Source organism: Scyliorhinus torazame, chromosome 6 (assembly GCF_047496885.1).
Source record: "Scyliorhinus torazame isolate Kashiwa2021f chromosome 6, sScyTor2.1, whole genome shotgun sequence".
Taxonomy (NCBI): Eukaryota; Metazoa; Chordata; class Chondrichthyes; order Carcharhiniformes; family Scyliorhinidae; genus Scyliorhinus; species Scyliorhinus torazame.
In genome coordinates this window covers 290,993,044-291,008,616 of record NC_092712.1, presented here as the reverse complement: position 1 = coordinate 291,008,616, position 15,573 = coordinate 290,993,044, and the positions used below count along the sequence as shown (strand labels likewise).

At 45.3% G+C, this 15,573-nt stretch overlaps 1 protein-coding gene across 1 annotated transcript in view; it reads right to left on the bottom strand.

Annotated features, from left to right (window-relative positions):
- LOC140425495 (E3 ubiquitin-protein ligase znrf2-like) overlaps nucleotides 1–15,573 on the bottom strand; it is a 268,417-nt gene that overhangs the window by 14,797 nt on the left and 238,047 nt on the right. Inside the window, exon 4 of the mRNA XM_072509822.1 lies at nucleotides 10,295–10,389. Within this exon, the coding sequence (XP_072365923.1) occupies nucleotides 10,332–10,389 (58 nt within the window). The 3' untranslated portion in view covers nucleotides 10,295–10,331. The remainder of the gene's footprint in view (nucleotides 1–10,294; nucleotides 10,390–15,573) is intronic.

Below are 15,573 nucleotides of genomic sequence, written 5' to 3'. Positions count from 1 at the left end.
CAGAGGACAGGACAATCTAACAGAGGACAGGACAATCTAACAGAGGACAGGACAATCTAACAGAGGACAGGACAATCTAACAGAGGACAGGACAATCTAACAGAGGACAGGACAATCTGACAGAGGGACTGGACAATCTAACAGAGGGACTGGACAATCTAACAGAGGACAGGACAATCTAACAGAGGACAGGACAATCTGACAGAGGGACTGGACAATCTGACAGAGGGACTGGACAATCTAACAGAGGGACTGGACAATCTAACAGAGGACAGGACAATCTAACAGAGGGACTGGACAATCTGACAGAGGGACTGGACAATCTAACAGAGGACAGGACAATCTAACAGAGGGACTGGACAATCTAACAGAGGGACTGGACAATCTAACAGAGGGACTGGACAATCTAACAGAGGACAGGACAATCTGACAGAGGGACTGGACAATCTAACAGAGGGACTGGACAATCTAACAGAGGACAGGACAATCTAACAGAGGGACTGGACAATCTAACAGAGGGACTGGACAATCTAACAGAGGGACTGGACAATCTAACAGAGGGACTGGACAATCTAACAGAGGACAGGACAATCTAACAGAGGGACTGGACAATCTAACAGAGGGACTGGACAATCTGACAGAGGGACTGGACAATCTAACAGAGGGACTGGACAATCTGACAGAGGGACTGGACAATCTGACAGAGGGACTGGACAATCTGACAGAGGGACTGGACAATCTGACAGAGGGACTGGACAATCTGACAGAGGGACTGGACAATCTGACAGAGGGACTGGACAATCTGACAGAGGGACTGGACAATCTAACAGAGGACAGGACAATCTAACAGAGGGACTGGACAATCTAACAGAGGACAGGACAATCTAACAGAGGGACTGGACAATCTAACAGAGGACAGGACAATCTAACAGAGGGACTGGACAATCTAACAGAGGGACTGGACAATCTAACAGAGGACAGGACAATCTGACAGAGGGACTGGACAATCTGACAGAGGGACTGGACAATCTGACAGAGGACAGGACAATCTAACAGAGGGACTGGACAATCTAACAGAGGGACTGGACAATCTGACAGAGGGACTGGACAATCTAACAGAGGACAGGACAATCTAACAGAGGGACTGGACAATCTAACAGAGGACTGGACAATCTGACAGAGGGACTGGACAATCTGACAGAGGACTGGACAATCTGACAGAGGGACTGGACAATCTAACAGAGGGACTGGACAATCTAACAGAGGACAGGACAATCTAACAGAGGGACTGGACAATCTGACAGAGGGACTGGACAATCTGACAGAGGGACTGGACAATCTGACAGAGGACTGGACAATCTGACAGAGGGACTGGACAATCTAACAGAGGGACTGGACAATCTGACAGAGGACAGGACAATCTAACAGAGGGACTGGACAATCTGACAGAGGGACAGGACAATCTAACAGAGGGACTGGACAATCTGACAGAGGGACTGGACAATCTGACAGAGGGACTGGACAATCTGACAGAGGACTGGACAATCTGACAGAGGGACTGGACAATCTAACAGAGGGACTGGACAATCTGACAGAGGGACTGGACAATCTGACAGAGGGACTGGACAATCTGACAGAGGGACTGGACAATCTGACAGAGGACTGGACAATCTGACAGAGGGACTGGACAATCTAACAGAGGGACTGGACAATCTGACAGAGGACAGGACAATCTAACAGAGGGACTGGACAATCTAACAGAGGACAGGACAATCTAACAGAGGGACTGGACAATCTAACAGAGGGACTGGACAATCTAACAGAGGACAGGACAATCTAACAGAGGGACTGGACAATCTAACAGAGGGACTGGACAATCTAACAGAGGACAGGACAATCTGACAGAGGGACTGGACAATCTAACAGAGGACAGGACAATCTAACAGAGGGACTGGACAGTCTAACAGAGGACAGGACAATCTAACAGAGGGACTGGACAATCTAACAGAGGGACTGGACAATCTGACAGAGGGACTGGACAATCTAACAGAGGACAGGACAATCTAACAGAGGACAGGACAATCTAACAGAGGGACTGGACAATCTAACAGAGGGACTGGACAATCTAACAGAGGGACTGGACAATCTAACAGAGGGACTGGACAATCTAACAGAGGGACTGGACAATCTAACAGAGGGACTGGACAATCTAACAGAGGACAGGACAATCTAACAGAGGGACTGGACAATCTGACAGAGGGACTGGACAATCTAACAGAGGACAGGACAATCTGACAGAGGACAGGACAATCTGACAGAGGGACTGGACAATCTAACAGAGGGACTGGACAATCTAACAGAGGGACTGGACAATCTGACAGAGGACAGGACAATCTAACAGAGGGACTGGACAATCTAACAGAGGGACTGGACAATCTAACAGAGGACAGGACAATCTAACAGAGGGACTGGACAATCTAACAGAGGACAGGACAATCTAACAGAGGGACTGGACAATCTAACAGAGGGACTGGACAATCTAACAGAGGACAGGACAATCTAACAGAGGGACTGGACAATCTAACAGAGGACGGGACAATCTAACAGAGGGACTGGACAATCTAACAGAGGACAGGACAATCTAACAGAGGGACTGGACAATCTAACAGAGGGACTGGACAATCTAACAGAGGGACTGGACAATCTAACAGAGGGACTGGACAATCTAACAGAGGGACTGGACAATCTGACAGAGGGACTGGACAATCTAACAGAGGACAGGACAATCTAACAGAGGACAGGACAATCTAACAGAGGGACTGGACAATCTAACAGAGGGACTGGACAATCTAACAGAGGGACTGGACAATCTAACAGAGGGACTGGACAATCTAACAGAGGGACTGGACAATCTAACAGAGGGACTGGACAATCTAACAGAGGGACTGGACAATCTAACAGAGGGACTGGACAATCTGACAGAGGACAGGACAATCTAACAGAGGGACTGGACAATCTAACAGAGGACAGGACAATCTAACAGAGGGACTGGACAATCTAACAGAGGACAGGACAATCTGACAGAGGGACTGGACAATCTAACAGAGGACAGGACAATCTAACAGAGGGACTGGACAATCTAACAGAGGGACTGGACAATCTAACAGAGGACAGGACAATCTGACAGAGGGACTGGACAATCTAACAGAGGGACTGGACAATCTAACAGAGGACAGGACAATCTAACAGAGGGACTGGACAATCTAACAGAGGACAGGACAATCTGACAGAGGGACTGGACAATCTAACAGAGGGACTGGACAATCTAACAGAGGACAGGACAATCTAACAGAGGGACTGGACAATCTAACAGAGGGACTGGACAATCTAACAGAGGGACTGGACAATCTAACAGAGGGACTGGACAATCTAACAGAGGGACTGGACAATCTAACAGAGGGACTGGACAATCTGACAGAGGGACTGGACAATCTAACAGAGGACAGGACAATCTAACAGAGGACAGGACAATCTAACAGAGGGACTGGACAATCTAACAGAGGGACTGGACAATCTAACAGAGGGACTGGACAATCTAACAGAGGGACTGGACAATCTAACAGAGGGACTGGACAATCTGACAGAGGACAGGACAATCTAACAGAGGGACTGGACAATCTAACAGAGGACAGGACAATCTAACAGAGGGACTGGACAATCTAACAGAGGACAGGACAATCTGACAGAGGGACTGGACAATCTAACAGAGGACAGGACAATCTAACAGAGGGACTGGACAATCTAACAGAGGACAGGACAATCTAACAGAGGGACTGGACAATCTAACAGAGGACAGGACAATCTGACAGAGGGACTGGACAATCTAACAGAGGACAGGACAATCTAACAGAGGGACTGGACAATCTAACAGAGGACAGGACAATCTAACAGAGGGACTGGACAATCTAACAGAGGACAGGACAATCTGACAGAGGGACTGGACAATCTAACAGAGGACAGGACAATCTAACAGAGGGACTGGACAATCTGACAGAGGGACTGGACAATCTAACAGAGGACAGGACAATCTGACAGAGGGACTGGACAATCTAACAGAGGACAGGACAATCTAATAGAGGGACTGGACAATCTGACAGAGGGACTGGACAATCTGACAGAGGGACTGGACAATCTAACAGAGGACAGGACAATCTAACAGAGGGACTGGACAATCTAACAGAGGGACTGGACAATCTAACAGAGGGACTGGACAATCTAACAGAGGGACTGGACAATCTAACAGAGGGACTGGACAATCTAACAGAGGACAGGACAATCTGACAGAGGGACTGGACAATCTAACAGAGGGACTGGACAATCTAACAGAGGGACTGGACAATCTAACAGAGGACAGGACAATCTGACAGAGGGACTGGACAATCTAACAGAGGGACTGGACAATCTAACAGAGGACAGGACAATCTAACAGAGGGACTGGACAATCTAACAGAGGGACTGGACAATCTAACAGAGGGACTGGACAATCTAACAGAGGAGAGGACAATCTAACAGAGGGACTGGACAATCTAACAGAGGGACTGGACAATCTAACAGAGGGACTGGACAATCTAACAGAGGGACTGGACAATCTAATAGAGGACAGGACAATCTAATAGAGGGACTGGACAATCTAACAGAGGGACTGGACAATCTAACAGAGGGACTGGACAATCTAACAGAGGGACTGGACAATCTGACAGAGGGACTGGACAATCTGACAGAGGGACTGGACAATCTAACAGAGGGACTGGACAATCTGACAGAGGGACTGGACAATCTGACAGAGGGACTGGACAATCTAATAGAGGACAGGACAATCTAATAGAGGGACTGGACAATCTAACAGAGGGACTGGACAATCTAACAGAGGGACTGGACAATCTAACAGAGGACAGGACAATCTGACAGAGGGACTGGACAATCTAACAGAGGGACTGGACAATCTAACAGAGGACAGGACAATCTAACAGAGGGACTGGACAATCTAACAGAGGGACTGGACAATCTAACAGAGGACAGGACAATCTAACAGAGGGACTGGACAATCTAACAGAGGGACTGGACAATCTAACAGAGGGACTGGACAATCTAACAGAGGGACTGGACAATCTAACAGAGGGACTGGACAATCTAACAGAGGACAGGACAATCTGACAGAGGGACTGGACAATCTAACAGAGGGACTGGACAATCTAACAGAGGACAGGACAATCTGACAGAGGGACTGGACAATCTAACAGAGGGACTGGACAATCTAACAGAGGGACTGGACAATCTGACAGAGGGACTGGACAATCTGACAGAGGGACTGGACAATCTAACAGAGGGACTGGACAATCTAACAGAGGGACTGGACAATCTAACAGAGGACAGGACAATCTAACAGAGGGACTGGACAATCTAACAGAGGGACTGGACAATCTAACAGAGGACAGGACAATCTGACAGAGGGACTGGACAATCTAACAGAGGGACTGGACAATCTAACAGAGGACAGGACAATCTAACAGAGGGACTGGACAATCTAACAGAGGGACTGGACAATCTAACAGAGGACAGGACAATCTAACAGAGGGACTGGACAATCTAACAGAGGGACTGGACAATCTAACAGAGGGACTGGACAATCTAACAGAGGGACTGGACAATCTAACAGAGGGACTGGACAATCTAACAGAGGGACTGGACAATCTAACAGAGGGACTGGACAATCTAACAGAGGGACTGGACAATCTAACAGAGGACAGGACAATCTAACAGAGGACAGGACAATCTAACAGAGGGACTGGACAATCTAACAGAGGACAGGACAATCTAACAGAGGACAGGACAATCTGACAGAGGACAGGACAATCTAACAGAGGGACTGGACAATCTAACAGAGGGACTGGACAATCTAACAGAGGGACTGGACAATCTGACAGAGGACAGGACAATCTAACAGAGGGACTGGACAATCTAACAGAGGGACTGGACAATCTAACAGACGACAGGACAATCTGACAGAGGACAGGACAATCTAACAGAGGGACTGGACAATCTAACAGACGACAGGACAATCTAACAGAGGACAGGACAATCTAACAGAGGGACTGGACAATCTGACAGAGGACAGGACAATCTAACAGAGGACAGGACAATCTGACAGAGGACAGGACAATCTAACAGAGGGACTGGACAATCTAACAGAGGGACTGGACAATCTAACAGAGGGACTGGACAATCTAACAGAGGGACTGGACAATCTAACAGAGGACAGGACAATCTAACAGAGGACAGGACAATCTGACAGAGGACAGGACAATCTAACAGAGGGACTGGACAATCTAACAGAGGGACTGGACAATCTAACAGACGACAGGACAATCTAACAGAGGACAGGACAATCTAACAGAGGGACTGGACAATCTAACAGAGGACAGGACAATCTAACAGAGGACAGGACAATCTGACAGAGGACAGGACAATCTAACAGAGGGACTGGACAATCTAACAGAGGGACTGGACAATCTAACAGAGGACAGGACAATCTAACAGAGGACAGGACAATCTAACAGAGGGACTGGACAATCTAACAGAGGACAGGACAATCTAACAGAGGACAGGACAATCTGACAGAGGACAGGACAATCTAACAGAGGGACTGGACAATCTAACAGAGGGACTGGACAATCTAACAGAGGGACTGGACAATCTGACAGAGGACAGGACAATCTAACAGAGGGACTGGACAATCTAACAGAGGGACTGGACAATCTAACAGACGACAGGACAATCTGACAGAGGACAGGACAATCTAATAGAGGACGGTGATGCCATTGATGGGAACAATGGGAATGAGAAATTCCACCAGCGTAAATCTTGTTTTGGGATTCCCATGGGATTTCCAGTTCCCGCTTCTGACAACGGGAGTCAAATTTATTCTCAAGACAAAAGCAAAAAATATGTTGGTCCACTCTGTACGCGGTTCACTCAGCTCTTATTTTAGTGGAATAGCAAGGCCAATTGGCTTGTATGCTCATGAAGTTGCTAAACTAAAAGTGGAAAGCAGTTCCAGCACTGCCCAGTGAACCAGATTGCAGCAGGAGGGGAAATGCCACTGTGGAACTAAAATATTCTTTCACGTATCCAGTCACCTTTGGAGTGAGATAAGAGGCAGCACAACTTATTTGAATGTGCACTATTGTTTGATAAAGTACCATTCTTATTCAGGAGTTGCCAGTGTTCAAAAGTAAATGTTGCGTTTGTTTCCAAAATGCTTGAAAAACATGTAATTGGCAATTCAATGGGGGATTTACTGCCGCAAGAGATTTCCTCATTTAGATGCGTCAAGTCCAGCCCCAGCAACAAAACTTGCCCAGAGCCATCTGAGGATTGATAGGACTTCAATTCAAGGGTAGCCTGGATATTAACAGGAGCAGGTTTACCCAGGAAGTGTTGTTTCAGACCATGCTGTGGAGTTTTAACTCATAGTTGTGGTGATATGTATCACTGTAAATACACAAGGGGTTAATGCAAATACACTAAGACTAAATAAACACTAGAGGGAGCACCAGAGACATCATGACAGACATTCAACCAATAGGTCAGTAAGATAGGACACGACCAACGGTCATCAAGATACCCAGAGGTGACACTACCACAAGGGGGCAACCCATATAAAAGGACAGGGCACACATGCTCTTTCTCTTTTCCACAGGCGACACTCAGAGAGACAGGGGCAGATCGGAAGCATCACACCCACACGTGGATTAGAGCAGACTGGTTAGTTAGATTGAGTTACTATAGCAAGATCAGCAGGAGAGTCGAACTCAAGTAGGAGAATTTTTAACTGTTCAATAAATGTGTTAAACGTATCTCCAAATTTGAACCTTCCTTTGTCAGAGTATACATCAAGGAAGCAGCTTATGCTACATGAAGAAGCATAACACAACAATAGTGTGCACTTTTAGGCCTTGTCAGGTCCTGGCCCCCAGTCAAGTGAGCAGGACTCTAGAGCAAAATGAGGCAAGATGCCCAGGGGTCTTTGTATTGAAGAAACTTGGGGAGATTGAGGGGAAACATTGGGATTACTGTAAAGGCACTTAGCTTCTAACTGAAGTTGTCCTTTGCCCAAAATCCTGGGAAGCCAGGAGTCCACAGTTAAACAGGTTACGCCACAGGCTGCCAGCCTCATTATGATATTTAAATTGTCAACCTGCCCCCTGGTCGTGGATTGGTTGATCGCCCTTTGCCTGTGTTTAACCTAAAAGTGGGCCGGTTGGAGGCAGGTTTGAAATTTTTTTAAATTTAAACTCCGAAGCAATTTCAACCCACGCATTCTATGGGTGTAAAAGTACAGTCCTTTATTGCTGCTGCCAGTTTAAATTCCTGATGTGCAGCTGTCAGCTCATCAGATTTAACATCAGCTTGACCTGTTAGAAGGTGACATGATAAATGCGCCTCCATAAGACTAGATCAAAGGCCTTTCTTACTCCCACATTCATAGTTGACTATTTATAATCAAAACAAATGATCCTTTTCAATCTCTGGCATCACCGCACCCCTTCGCCCCACTGCTAATTAGACCACATATCATCCACTGGCTCCCCTCAACACCCAATACTATTCCCTGGAGGATCGAATACACAGGAGTGGACAAGCTGCCTCGTAGCAGTCAGCACAAAAGAATGGACCGGACAACTTTGCTGTATGAATTGTCTCACCTCCTCTCGTTCCACTAACAACTCTGCTCTTTCCTCAACCACCAGGGATCACAGATAGAATACTTGTACCTGGCCAGGGTGGGGCTGGTGTCGGCCGAGAGAAGAGGGCAAAATGTTACACTGAGATTGACCCTTGCCAGAATTTCTGCACAAAATACATTTTATTGCCACAAAACCTGGGTTGAGTTCACCACAGCAATTGACCGTGAGAATTCTAGGGGCCTGGCCCACGATGATGGTTCAAGTCCCAAGAGCACCAAGTAAAACAATGAAGAAGCTTGGAGTAGAAAAGGAAGAACAGGTGAAATATTTCTGCTCAAAAGTAGTAGAAAAGAGGGAGCACGATGGCACAGTGGTTAGCATTGCTGCCTCACATGGATTTGCCAAGCTAAATTGTCCTTTAATTGGAAAAAATGAATTGGGTACCCTAATTTTTTTTTTTTAAGTACAGAGAGTAAGGATGGGCAACTAAATACAATCTTGGATTGGGGGTTGTGGTGGCACGGTGGCACAGTGCAAGGCTTTGGGAATGGTGCTGAGGAGTGGAACTAATTTGAACAGCTCTTTCAAAGAGTTGGCACAACTATGATGGGATGAATTGCCTCCTTTGGTGTTCTAAGCTTTTATAAAGTTAATCACATCATATTTCATGTCACACTAACACCTATTGTGGCAGTCACACTTCAGTGCCATAGCCTGCAACTGTACAGTGCATTTAAGGGGAACACTTCATTCTGTCTGAAAAAATGCAGAGGATAGACTTGTGAACGGGTGTGGATTCCTTCACAGCCACAACTCGAACACAAGCAGGTTTCACAGCAATGGAAATATTTCAGGATATTTACAATTACATTTGAAAATATTCAAGATATAGAATGGAAAGTGAATCATTTCAACGAGCATCCCTAATAAGTGAACAAAGTGCAGGGAATAGGTTATTTGTCCACCAACTGTTGTGCATAAATAAGCAAGATTCATTGGCTGAAATGAAGTCAAATGCCGTCAGTAAATGTTAATGGAAGGGCAGGAGCTTTAAACGGGAGCAGATTACTCTAACAAATAATGCAGGCAAATCATCTCTTCCCTGATAATTGGTAACAGTTAAAACAATTAAGACTCAGAAAATCATTTTATAATCAAAACAGTCCTTGTCTGCGTACCCTCTCTGAATGGAGTTACATGACTCATCTGCCAGTTTCAATATATGCAAGCTCATTTCCATTCTGAAGCATTTTGATAGGTAGAGTAAATTCGCTGAGTCCAATGAATGCAAATGAGAACTAAATGTTGGAGACATCACAAGGAGCCTATTCGCATGTTGGATATAGTAGGTCTGTGATCCTGTATATGTTACAGATCAAAACATCATTCTGGGACTGTCATTAAAAAGCCTTCCAGAAACTTCAGTAAGTGGAAGTGACTTGTGTCCCAGTGTAGCGTCGGCCAAGCAGACAAAAGCCAATGTTGATAACAATCCAATAGTGAGGAGCTTGAGGGTTTTGTCGAGATGAGGCTTACAAAGGAATTACCTTATAGCAACAGCAAACAGTTGGTTCCATTCATCTGTTAATCTGATGGGTGCTCAGGGCATGACCTATTCACTTCAAACCAAGAGTCTATACATCTGGAGGGAAAAGCAGACACAAATTACTGTTATGCCACGTCTATCCATACAAGATTGAATACTTGCAAAAAAGCACCTTCTTAAAGGTCAGTAAAGCCAACTGCATGAAATGCAGCCATCCAGATTCTATATACAATTGGAGCATTGCACAATCGAATCATCATTCAGTCATATTTGTGAGGCAGGAGACAGAAGCGTGGTGCCGTTCAAATTTCCAGAGAGCCAGTCGTTTTCTTATCACCGTCTGTATTCGTGCTTTTCCCCCCCTAGCATGCCTGCTATCTTCCTCATTTACTTTCCTCATTCACTATTGTTTGCAGGCCCAGATTTCCCTCCGAGTCTCCCATGATAACCTGATATTTGTTGATAGCAAGGTGTGATAACCTGCTCTTAAGGCTCCTGCCAGTGTTGAAAATATTCTCCAGGACTACCAAAATGCAAGCTGAGAACATTAACTCACCATGTGAGCTTTCCTAGGTGTGAGAATTGGAGTGGGGATTAGTGTGTGTGTTCAATTCATAGAATCATAGAAGTTTACAGCATGGAAACAGGCCCTTCGGCCCAACCAGTCCATGCCGCCCAGTTTTTACCATTAAGCTAGTCCCAGTTGCCCGCACTTGGCCCATAACCCTCTATACCCATCTTACCCATGTAACTATCTAAACGTTTTTTAAAAGACACAATTGTACCTGCCTCTACTACTACCTCTGGCAGCCCATTCCAGACACTCACTACCCTCTGAGTGAAGAAATTGTCCCTCTGGGCCCTTCTGAATCTCTCCCCTCTCACCTTAAACCTATGCCCTCTAGTTTTAGACTCCCCTACCTTTGGGAAAAGATGTTGACTATCTACCTTATCTATGCCCCTCATTATTTTATAGACCTCTATAAGATCACCCCTAAGCCTCCTACGCTCCAGGGAAAAAAGCCCCAGTCTATCCAGCCTCTCCTTATAACTCAAACCATCAAGTCCCGGCAACATCCTAGTAAATCTTTTCTGCACTCTTTCCAGTTTAATAATATCCTTTCTATAATAGGGTGACCAGAACGGCACACAGTATATCAATGTCATGTACAACTTCAACAAGACGTCCCAACTCCTGTATTCAATGTTCTGACCAATGAAACCAAGCATGCCGAATGCCTTCTTCACCACCCTGTCCACCTGCGACTCCACCTTCAAGGAGCTATGAACCTGTACTCCTAGATCTCTTTGTTCTATAACTCTCCCCAACGCCATACCATTAACTGAGTAGGTCCTGGCCTGATTCGATCTGCCAAAATGCATCACCTCACATTTATCTAAATTAAACTCCATCTGCCATTCGTCGGCCCACTGGCCTAATTGATCAAGATCCCTCTGCCAGCTGGTCCGTGCAGGCTCTGAGTGCACGACCAGGGATCCCGTCCGGGCCTGTCGTCTTCCGAGGCTTCACTTTCAGGTAGGCCGATCTGACTTTGGAAGATGTGATGGTGGGTATGGGTGAGTTATGGGCTGCTGGGTCACTCGACAGCGGATTGTTGGTTACCTGCTCAAACTGAGCATAGAATGCATATGAGTTCATCGGGGAGGGGTGGGGTGCTGCCGGAGATGCTGCTCGGCTTCGCTTTGTAGCCCGTTATGTTGTTTAGTCCTTGCCACAATCGGCGAGAGTCTGTCAGTGACTCTAGCTTGGTTTGATATTCTCTCTTGGCATCTCGGATGGCTTTGCGGAGGTCGTACCTGGATTTCTTGTATAGGTCAGGGTCGTCTTACTTGAACACCTCAGATCTGTCCTTCAGTAGGGAGTCAATCTCGCGATTGAGCCATGGTTTCCGTTTGGGGAACGTACGTACTGCTTTCTTTAGCATGCAGTCGTCCACACATTTGCTGATGAAGTCTGTGACGGTGGTGGCATACTCATTTAAGTTGGTTGCTGAGTTCTTAAATATGGACCAGTCCACTGTCTCTAAGCAGTCACGTAAGAGCTCTTCGGTTTTCTTGGACCAGCACTTCACAACCTTCTTAGCTGAATTCTCCTGCTCGAGTTTCTGCTTGTATGCCGGGAGAAGGAGCACCGTCTTATGGTCTGATTTCCCCAAAGTGCGGTCGGGGGATGGAACAGTTGCTTTGGTTAAGTTGGGAAAAGATTAATGGAGACTCTTTGTCTGGAGGAATTGAGGGAAAAGTAGTAAAGTTTCTAGCTGTATGCATTTGTAATGAGATTTTCCTGATCAAGTGGTTTATAAGTAAATAGGCGCAACTTGGAAATGTGTATAAGGAGATACATAAGGACCTGTTGTTTTCAGCTGTTAAATTTCAAAAGGGAGTTAAAGGCTTTTAGAGCTTGCAAAGTTTTCATGAGTAAACAATGGAAGATTATTACATTTTAGTTGAGCCAAAAGTGAGGGCCATAGGGAAACATAAAAGAGTTTAAAGTCTTGGAAAAGTTGAGTTCAAAGGAGTGCGGAGGACAATGGAATTGCAACTGAAAGGGAAAGAGGATATGTCAGGAAAGGCTTTGGGAGGATTGGCGTTGGCTTTGTGAGGAAGGCTACCTGGGAACAACTCTGGGTTGGGAGACGATGTAATTTTGAATCAGCCATCCAGCCGAACCAGAAAAGTCTTTGGCTGCTGTCATAACCCCCACGGGGAAATTATTATTAATCTCCCCATGGGGCTCATGGAGTACGGGCTTCCCAGGTAGGGGACAGAGACCCACCCAGTTGAGGCTCGTTAATCCTAGCATAAAAGCCAGCCCAAGCAGTGACCGGTATGTTGGCTGTCACATATGACTGCAGATAGTTAATGCCAGTTTATTGTAAGAAGTAAAATAAATAATTTCCTTTCCACCACTGGCTTCCATGGTCATTAAAGTTGGACAAAGCAATATGTCTGGAGGTTTCTTAGATTTCCACAGCAGAGTGGAAGTGAATTTGAGGGGTCATGTCATATACCTTATTAAAGCGACAGTAACTATGTCTTGGGGTAATATTAATGGATTTTTATAGTTAAACATCTATAAGGGAGTATTGTCTATATAGTGTTTACTTGTGGGTCTGACCAAGTCAGGAGTACTTTGGGGGAAATGCTTTGCAAGACTATCTTTAACTGTGTAATTGTAATCTTATGTGTTTAAGGTTTCTTTTCTTCTTGTTAATAAACCAGTTAATATTCATTTTTAACATCCTGTAAGTGTTACTGGACTTATTATTGCTGAGATTAGTAAGTTTCCTTGTTTTCAGAATTTGAAAAAGGGTATGACTCATAAACCATGATTCTCTCTGGATTTGGTTTGCTCAGAAATTAACACCTGCTGTGGTCATAACACTAGGTTAAAAAAATACACCTATATTGAATTCTGGAGGAGACTCAAAGAAGCATGCAATCCATTCCTTCTCACATTTCTTATATTTTTACACTCTAAAGCTAACGCATTAGGCAGGCAAGGGCTTATTAGGGAAAGTCAGCATGGTTTTGTAAGGGGAAAGTCACGTCTCACAAATTTGATTGAGTTTTTTGAAGGGGTAACCAAGAAGGTAGATGAGGGCAGTGCGGTCGACGTTGTCTACATGGACGTTAGCAAGGCCTTTGACAAGGTACCATATGGTAGGTTGTTGCAAAAGGTTAAATCTCACGGAATACAGGGTGAGATAGCCATTTGGATACAAAATTGGCTTGGCGACCGAATACAAAGGGTGGTTGTGAAGGGTTGTTTTTCAAACTGGAGACCTGTGACCAGTGGTGTGCCTCAGGAATCGGAGCTGGGTCCACTGTTATTTGTGATATATGTATATATAAACGATTTGAGAATGTAGGAGGCATGGTTAGTAAGTTTGCAGATGACACCAAGATTGGTGGCACAGTGGATAGTGAAGAAGGTTATATAAGATTGCAACAGGATCTTCACCAATTGGACCAGATGGAGTTTAATTTAGATAAATGTGAGGTGATGCACTTTGGTAGATCAAATCAGGGCAGGACCTATTCAATTAATGGTAGGGAGTTGGGGACAGCTACAGAACAAAGAGATCTAGGAATACAGGTTCATAGCTCCTTGAAGGTGGAGTCGCAGGTGGACAGGGTGGTGAAGAAGGCATTCAGCATTCTAGGTTTTATTGGTCAGAATATTGAATACAGAAGTTGGGAGGTCTTGTTGAAGTTGTACAAGACATTGATAAGACCACACATGGAATACTGTGTTCGGTTCTGGTCACCCTATTATAGGAAGGATATTGTCAAACTAGAAAGAGTGCAGAAGAGATTTAAGAGGATACTACCAGGATTTGATGGTCTGAGTTATAAGTAGAGGCTGGATAGGCTAGGACTTTTTTCCCTGGAGCATAAGAAGCTTAGGGGTGATCATATAGAGGTCTATAAAATAATGAGGAGCATCGATAAGGTAGATATTCAACATCTTTTCCCAAAGGTAGAGGAGTCTAGAACTAGAGGGCATAGGTTTAAGGTGAGAGGGGAGAGATACAAAAGAGACCAGAGGGGAAATTTCTTCACACAGAGGGTGGTGAGCATCTGGAACGGGCTGCCAGACGCAGTGGTAGAGGCGGGTACAATTTTGTCCTTTAAAAAGCAGTTAGACAGTTACATGGGCAGGGTGGGTACAGAGGGATATGGGCCAAATGCAGGCAAGTGGGACTAGCTTAGTGATAGAAACTGGGCGGCATGGACCAGCTGGGCCGATGGACCTGTTTCCATGCTGTAAACATCTATGACACTATGTTACACTGTGGTGCATTAACTCATATTGTTCCCTCTGATGGAGAGAGGAGTCTAGAATATTTTTGAGAGTAGTCCCTCATTCCTTAGATTGTACAATGAAACCTAAAGGACCAAATGGAGAAAGGATCACAATCTTGTCCATCGTGTGAAAGGAGGCAAGCATCACTAGGAGCACTAAACTCCAATTAATTGCCACCGTCCAGAGGTCCAGCCTAAAGATCCTACACCTCCCACTTCTTAGTTTGGTGGCTGTGAAGCGTTTTGAGATGTTTTTCTGTGTTAAGGTGCTGTGTGAACTCAAGTTGCTGCTCCACGTTATTCCATCGTTCCATTCACTGCACGCAAAAACACCATCCCAGATCCATATTGTTTTTCCCTCTGTAAGGTTTTCAACGGCATTTGACGTGCCTGTTGCATCTGTGCCAATGCAACCTACAAGGGACACGAGACATTGAGACCTAAAGGATA